Genomic DNA, 8,590 nt, shown 5'->3' on the forward strand with positions numbered 1-8,590 from the left:
AAAAAAAAAAAAGCAAATTGGTGAGAGCTTTGAGGATTAATGGGTTGGCTTGAATTAAAAGGATATTTCAAGATCATAGTCCAAACACTGGACTAATCCTGTTTAAAAAAAAAAAACAAAAAAAAAAACCAGACCCGCTCTGGCGCCCTTCTTATAGTAACTTATTTTTGCCACAAGAGGTCATTGGTCTTCCAGGTGGAATGACAGAAAGCATTATTCACCCTGGATGACTGAGGACATTCCTAATGTGCAGGGTTTTTTCATGGCGCCCTGCACCAAGTACTTATCTGTACATTACACTGGCATCCAAGCTAAACAAAAATGGCACCCAGACAATGTATAACTAGCACAATTTAGAACAAGCCTTGATAGCAGACGATCACACAAAATAAATACAACGCTCACATCCACCTCCACAATCCAAGGATCTCATCTGCTTTTGTTGGGTGCCGGCTCCAAGGGCATGCCACGGCCTGTCAGGCAATAACTCCAAATGTAAAAAAGGGGGCGCCACACTCCAAAGATAAGCCAGGGTCTGTGATGAAGCCATAATGGTGGAACACGTGGGAGCGTAAAGTTGTGTGTCAGTGTACAGGTTATTTATGCTCACGGATTAAAGAGAGTGTATGGAAGATTTATTTTTGGAATGCGCCTCCCCCTTATTTTAACAAAAAGTTTTCTTTAACTCTTGGCACTAATGGCTGCCAGCTGAACGATCCACTTGCTGTTGCACACTCAAAGTTTTCAAAGTGCCTTTAAGGAGGCGTGGGGCACCCCCAGGCATACCTGCATTCAATTTATCGACTGCTGAATATGCTCCAATATGGAGGCTCTCAGAGATTAGAGTTGGAACCACACTACACAGAGGAGCCTTGATGAGAGTGGCACTGGTTATCAGTACATTACATATCCCACTGCCAGGACAAGATCTGAAGAAGAAGTAGAGTATCACATGACTGGCCTGGAGACTTATGAAAAAAGGCAATTATTAAAAAGTAAACATATACTGGGTGGCCCTGGAAGGAGGTGGGCAGGGAGAGCAGAGAGTTGGACTTCAACTCTTTCGCTGCCACCGACATATCTCATAGGTTTCTATGTTTAAATGTGTAAAGCCGACTGTTAGCTTTACACTCGAAGCGATTCTGGCAGCTGAGCTGCCACCACATCGCTTCCAGGGGCCGATGCACTCAAATAGCTTATCTGGGGTGCAAAGGTGACATTAGGGGTCTAATTGACCCCTAATGTCACCTTAAAAGATATCTGTCACTAGGGATACACCAATACCAGTTTTTGGTATCGAGTACGTGTACCGATATTTTGTTTTCGGGAGCTCACCGATACCGTGTACGGATACCGGTGCTTCCGCTTGCATGGAGCCTGCTTCCCGGACAATCAGGAAGCCGGGTGGCGGGTTACGACATGCTGCCCGGCTTCCTGATTGCCCGAGAAGCCGGCTCCATGTTGTTTGGCCAGCTCAACTGATTGGCTAGGAAGCCGGTTTCCCAGCCAATCAGCATTGTGCCGGCTACCCAACCAATCAGGAAGCATGACCCGCCTCCCAGCTTCCTGATTGGCTCGAAAGCGTGTTTTACAGCCAATCAGCAAGGAGCCGGCTGTTCAGCCAATCAGGAAGTCGGGACACGGGTCATTACTCGCTGCTTGGCTTCCTGATGGCTGGGAAGCCGGCTCCATGTTCCCCTACGGCACTGCCGGTCAGAGGAATTCTTCCTCTGACCGATAAGTTCCATATCGGGAAAGGTATCGGAGCATTTGGGCGAGTAATAGAGTTTGCCCAAATGCACCTACCTTGCATTTGCCCAAATACTCTATATCGGAATCGATATCGGTGCATCCCTACCTGTCACCACTAGTATGCCATCACATAGGGGGATTGCAAGCCCCCTGATGGAATAACAATTCAGTAAAGTAAAAAATAATAATATAAGATTAAATAAAATAAATCTAAATGTTTTTAAAGTCGCCCACCCCTGTGGGCGCGCAAGTATTAACATAAACACGCGTCGGGTTCGTCTACATATGAAAAGGACAATTGTGCTACACATTAGGTACGTGCGCCAAAGTGAAAGCAATAATTCTAGGGCCAATATCCATGGATATTTCTAAACTGATGACCTGCAGGATCTTTTAAAGCGTCGCCTATGGACAATTTGGAGTACCGTATTTTGTTGCAGTTTCACAGACACGCAATTTTTAACCTGGGCTTGTTAGGTATCTATTTACTCCTCACCTCATCTTTTACATTTTATAAAAAAAATGGGTATTATATTGTGTTTCAGGCAATAAAATTAGGTGCATTTTTTTCAAATGTTTGGGAGTTTGATAAAGAGTTGCGCTAATATTGAGCGAGGGTTTAACTTGCGGAGATTATAAAATACTATTTGTGAGAAATCCGTATTCGTTTGTGTTTGAATTTGGTGGTGGCAAAAATGTCTTCACTATAATTTATACTGTTACACAAAAGAATAATAATGAAAAACAAAAATGGAAGCAGGATTCTTTTCTGGCAAACTAAACATCTAACCTCCAGCAAACAAGCAGAAGCTGGTAAAGAGATGAAAGAAAATTGACATCTCCAAGTCCTTGGAGAGACACTCACAATGTTGCCACAAGTAGCTTTAGTAGTCATTAAAAAATGGATTTTGCTATAGATCCAGGTTTTCAAAACTTGAAGCAAAATCTATCAGTTTAGTAACTCCTCCTACTCCTTGTACCATTTATGACAGAACTACATCTCACTATACCTGTATGGCGGTCTGCGCTTCTCGCCCGCGAACTGGAAGAGGTCATCCGTAAAATACTTTGGCACTTCATAGTCATCCAGTAGTTTCTTCCTCTTGGGGTGTTCTCCATAACTGCTGTCAAAGATGTACAGCGGGCTGTCATCCTGTGTACTCTCCATGTAATCTATGTAATATTTCATCTTCATCTTCACAGAATAACCATCGTTATCCTCCCCACACTTGAACTTCTGGTTGCGATACTTTCGTTTCAGCCTTTCTATGGTCCATTTCTCTTGAGCTGGCCAACCGAGCTGAGCATTGACAATGACTACTGGCTTGTAAGGTTTCTCATAGCGTTCAATAAATTCTTCAAGGCTGATCTGGGTAGCATCAGCACGCTCTACATTATCCTGTTGGGAGGGGGGGAAAAAAGGGACTCTTAAAGCTGAACTCAAGCTAAATAACATGAATAACCCAGTGATAGCAATAATCCTTTCTGCCATCAGATGTTCTTAAATCATCGCCATCGTTACTCAACCCACTGCCTTGGAGTCCAGGCTTCCGACCCCCTGGGGTGACATCAGCATGCAGCCTTAGAGGATTACTACACTAAACAGCTCTTAAATGCCATTACCATACAGTAGAGGAGTGCACCCAGTTAATACCAATCAGGTAGAGACAGGTACTCCCAGGACCTTAAAACAAGAATATACAAAGAAGAACATTAATCCGACGTTTCACAGGAGGGGGTGCAGGTCATCTTGAGAAAGGCCTCACTTCCCAAGTCTTTTTACATGGCCAGTAATTAAATGATGGGGCCCAAAATTTGTTCTTGCACATGGGCCGCTTGGCATCTCAGTCCACCACTGGCTGTCAGACACTTACATTATCCACTTTTAATAATACATTCTATTATTTTATAATGAACACATAACAGCATTAATCTGTGTTTATTTTTAAAGTATTACCTGGAATTCAGCTTAATCTGCAGTCTGGCCAATAAGAGAATGTTGAAGTCGAACTCTTCCTGTGTATAATAGTGTAACTCCACAGTTCTTCCAATATCAGATTTGGTCACCAGTAAACAAATGACAAATGTATATTTATTCGCACTGCAGGTCAAAAATCAATCCACACCCAGTGCTCTCCACTGGGGGTGCTCTCCACTGAGGGTGTAGGACTAATTTACAGGGTGTTTGCTCTAGGATTATACAGATGGACCTTTCCCTTTGTGTGCATGAATACAATTAAGGGCTCATTCACACTAGATCAGCTGAGCAGCTCAACGTAGGCTCAAGACCAGCACACACAGAAGACAATTGTAAGAAAAAAAATACATCTTATCACACTAGCAGCAGCACATATTATGATACACATAGTGTGTGTGCTGCTGTGTGGCAGTGCATTTCTCTCTCATTTCTATGATCACTATAACATGATAGAGGGAAAATGTTCCATTGGGGACACTTTTTTCCCACTACAACGGTTGAAGGATTTCCCTCATTGGAAAGATATCCACTCACTTCCTGTTGAATCTACAGGAAGGAAAGTGAAATGTCACTAAATAGGGATGGACCGATACTGGGCATTTTCATGAGTACTCGTGAAAATGCCCCGATACCAAGTGCCGATACCGGCACTTAATTTTTTTAACTGCAGCGGCTGCCTGAGGTCCTGCGTTTGCTGGGGACCTTAGCAGCTTTCCTGTTAACCATGCAGCACCTGTTTACATACCCCGCACAGCCCTCCTGTGATCCTCCGATGGGGACATCAGGTCAGCACCCTGGAGCAGCAGAGTATGAAGCTTTCTATTATTCTGCATTGCTGTACAATGTATTGCTTGGATTTGTAGTCAGTGGTAGAACAGGATTGCAGCTGCGACCGGGCCCTGGCACTTCACAACTGTCCTAAAATCATTAGGTCGGAGGTCGCTCGGCAGTCCGTCGTAAGTGCGAGTGGTCGCAAAGCAGGTAAGTCGGTAACCGAAGAATGTCTGTATAACAAAACGCTTTTAATGGTATACTTAAAAGGCTAAAATGGAGCCAATATGAAGTTAATTAGGGCTGCAGCTATCGATTATTTTCATAAAATCGATTAGTTAGCCTATTACTGTTTTTGATTAATCGTATAAAAAAAAAAAAAATCCTTAATTTAAAAATAAAATATGCGGCCATACCCGACGTGTAGTGTAATCGTTGTTTTTCTATGTAGGTGCACCCGACTTGTGTTTCAGTTGGTGTACGCGCGTTTTGCAGCGTTGAGGAACTTATTAATTTTATTTTTTTACCTCATTGCTATCACATGGGGGGCTTACAAGCCCCATATGTGATGGCACATTGGAGGTGACAGGTTCTCCACTTCACTGGATTCAGCTGCTGAGGCAGCTGAATGTCAACACAGCAGGTAGTGGCTGGGAGCAATAGCCAGCCTGTTATTGATTTTAAATTGCAATAGCAGAGGAGGGAACTCAAGGAGGCAGTTCTCCATCAGGTCCTCCTCTGCTGATTGACAGCAGGCAGTGGGCGGGTGCAATAGCCAGCCTGCTATTGCAATTTCAAATATCCAATAGCAGGCTGGCTATTGTTTCCAGCCACTGATGAAAGACGGCGCCGGTGTTCTATCAATCCCTCAGACTCGAGTCCGAGGGATCGATAGAACACCGGCAGAAGAGGGGGCACGGAGGAGCAGGGAAGGGAATGGGGAGTGCAGCGGAGAAAGAACGGGGCGGTCAGGAGGAGGAACAGAGCAGCAGCAGAGGCACGGGGGGCAGAAGCAGGGGATTGCAGTCACCGCAGTCTCTTCTCCCCGCTGGTGCCGGCTGCAGTGGTCTGTGTTCCCGCTGCCCTGCAGATACAGGCGGGGAGAGCAGTGGGGATTGAAAGGGACAGCCACTACCAGCGGGGAGAAGAACGGACGAGCAGAGCGGTGGCGACTAATCGAAAAGAATCTTTGCCAACGATTCTAACTATTGATTAGTGCAGATTACATAAAACTTAAAGAGGTTGATGTATAAACATTCGCACTAGGGATGCACAGATACTTTTCAGATACCGGTGCCGATACTTGGCATTTTCATGAGAACTACCAGGGTTGCAGCTGGGACCTGGCTCTGGCGCTCCACCACTGTCCTGAAATCATTAGTCTGTATTGTTTTAGAAAAACTGTCACATGACAAAAATGTATCAGTACCAGTACTTGCAAAAATGGTATCGGTGCATCACTTATATATATTTATAAAAACAAAATCGTACATTAAAACAGAGATGTACAAATCCCAGGAGCTCTGTGTGCTCCTTACAAATGACAGCTGCCTCCTAACTTTTGAATTTTTCTCTAGTCTAGTCTTGGAGCTCAAAAGTATCTGTACTTGTACCGAGTACAGTACTTGGCATCGGTGCATCCCTAATTCGCACGGCATTCCCACTACTAGATGGAGGCGCATAACATAGGAATTTCCCATGCTCCACAGCTCCATCTAGTGGCAGGAATATAGTAGGCATGCCTATGCACTGGGCAGGACGTTTATATAATCAGCCCTTTATTATTATTATACAGGATTTATATAGCGCCAATAGTTTGCACAGCGCTTTACAATATAAGGAAGACATTACAGTCACAATACAATTTAAGACAAGATGGTAAGGAGGGCCCTGCCCCTGAGGGCTTACCATCTAAAAGGGAGGGGAGTGTGTTTTCCTGTATAAAGCAAAATGTGCATTTTAGCATATGTGTGAAAAATTAAAAATGCCTCCTCCAGTGAATGGGTTAAAGAGCAAATGCACATTTCACACTCCTTATCAAGCAACTATGACCTTTCAATTTTTTCCATGCTAAGGCTGTCCATTGAGAACTGTGTTTGGCTTTTTAAAGGCTCTTTCACAACGAATCTCCTTCTACAGCATGATAAAGAACACAAAGCAGCTTTCTGCATATGGAATTCCCAGTATCCATTTAGATGTAAGCACCCCTTAGGCTGGTAAATGATTATCCGGGAGGGGTGAAAGCCGCATATACTATCAATAGGATCCCTGGTCATTAACACCACAAAACCCTGTGCAGCCTGGGTCACCCCCCAATACATATTCAAATTGTCTATATGCACTACACAGCCTGCGAACTGATGAGGATGCAAAGGACGGTGCCGTTGAAGAATCTGAAAAGTCAACCAACACCCAAAAATATTCTTTTCACTCTGTAAAAGTCTTCAAAATACATGTTAACGTTTCAGGGCCCCCCACGGTGTCTTTGTCAAGGTTAAACATAGTAAAAAAAAAACTGGAAAGGAGTTTAAAAACAAATAGTTGGGGGCAATTTAAAAACAAAATTTCCCAATGTTGGGCTTTAAAAGGTTAAAGCTTACCCCCAACCCACTCAAAGTCTTCCCCTTGCCAGGCTGGCATATGTGGTGCATCCATATATAAGGATACATTCACACTATGCGATTTGGGATTCCTGCAGCAGGAACCTATGAATTCCTGTGGCAGGAATCACAAATCTCCTGTTTAAATGCGGCCGATGTCACCCATTCAAGTTAAAACACCGGGTGACAGTGGGCGCATCTGCAAGCGGCAGTCCGCATGTGATACGATTACATGTGGCTTGGGATAGATCACGGTCCCTGGACGCACCTATCCTGCATCCAGGGACAGTGATCTATGCCAAACCACATGTAATTGTATCACACGCTGGCTGTTGCTTACAGATGCGGCTGCTGTCACATTTGGGATTCCTGCCACTGGAGTCCCACATTGCATAGCGTAAATGAGGGCTAAGGTAGCATGCAACCTCCTCCTTCCACCATGCATTGCTTGGGATTAGCAGCCAACTACCAGGCCCCTGCAATTGACTGCTTTTGAGATGTGGTTGAGTGGTGGGTTGCAGGCGTTCAGGAGGAGCCAGGTACTGCCGCTTCCTGAATTCCTGTTTTTTTTTTGGGGAGGTGGTCAATGCTAAGGGTTCACATTGAAATAGTGCCATTTTTTTAATGTGACTGGCGCAGTGCCACTGCTCGCGTTATGTGACTTGCACAGTACCCCCCACTATGACTAATGAGGTGCCACCCCTGTATGTCCTCTGCAGAGTGTAAACACGGAAGCGTTCAGCTCTAAGCATTTCCAGGTTCAGCGCTGTCAAAATACCAGTCAATAAGCCAGGCAAACAGATGATCCTGCACAGTCTGTAGCACAGGGTAGGGGAGACGTTAGGGGTCTAATAAACCCCTGATGTCCCCCATAAAGAGGAATGCTCTGTCCCCTTGTAATAGCAGTAAAGTAAAAGTTATTGGAATGGACTTTCTACTATTTAATAAACAGTTGCGTACGTATCACATCACATGAAAAAATGCAAATACAACCTTTTTATTCTACAGGGCGTTAGGAAAATATAATATTTTTGGGAGAGTTTAAGCAGATTAGGGAAAAAGGAGGCAAATCCTGGCAGGACGCTCCATTCAATACTTCTTTCTCCATTGACTTCCAGGTGTAGCCCCTCCCCCTCACCCAGTACAATATGACCGTATGTACCATGTGTCTGCTGTAACAATGTATCACCTCTCAATGTTCGCCTATGATAGGGCAGAGCCATGGGGTACTGAGCCCTGTCCCTTCCAACAATACATAATGTGTAGAGGTGGGAGGTCTCACCGGCACACTGCTGGGGCTCAGCCGGTACACCTCAATGTAATTATGCCGGCTCCAGTCCTGCGAGTCCTTTAGCTCGGGCCGGGCACTCCGCTTGGCCTCCTTGATGCGCTTCTTGCTCTTGTGGTTCATCCCGGGGTGTTCCCAACCAAGCGCGCTCCTGGTACCCACCTCGCAGTAGCTCAGAAGACAACTAAAGCTCCGCCCACC

General features: G+C 44.8%; 1 protein-coding gene across 1 annotated transcript in view; it reads right to left on the reverse strand.

The window, feature by feature from the left end:
• The window catches only part of JMJD6 (arginine demethylase and lysine hydroxylase), an 18,260-nt gene extending 9,740 nt beyond the window's left edge, over positions 1-8,520 (reverse strand). Inside the window, exons 1-2 of the mRNA XM_018555690.1 lie at positions 8,384-8,520; positions 2,763-3,151 (exon numbers count right to left, since the gene is read on the reverse strand). Coding sequence (XP_018411192.1) covers positions 2,763-3,151; positions 8,384-8,512 — 518 coding nt within the window. The 5' untranslated portion in view covers positions 8,513-8,520. The remainder of the gene's footprint in view (positions 1-2,762; positions 3,152-8,383) is intronic.
• Between the last annotated feature and the right edge of the window lie 70 nt (positions 8,521-8,590).

Source organism: Nanorana parkeri, unplaced genomic scaffold (genome assembly GCF_000935625.1).
Source record: "Nanorana parkeri isolate BGI_ZX_2015 unplaced genomic scaffold, ASM93562v1 scaffold209, whole genome shotgun sequence".
Classification (NCBI taxonomy): Eukaryota; Metazoa; Chordata; class Amphibia; order Anura; family Dicroglossidae; genus Nanorana; species Nanorana parkeri.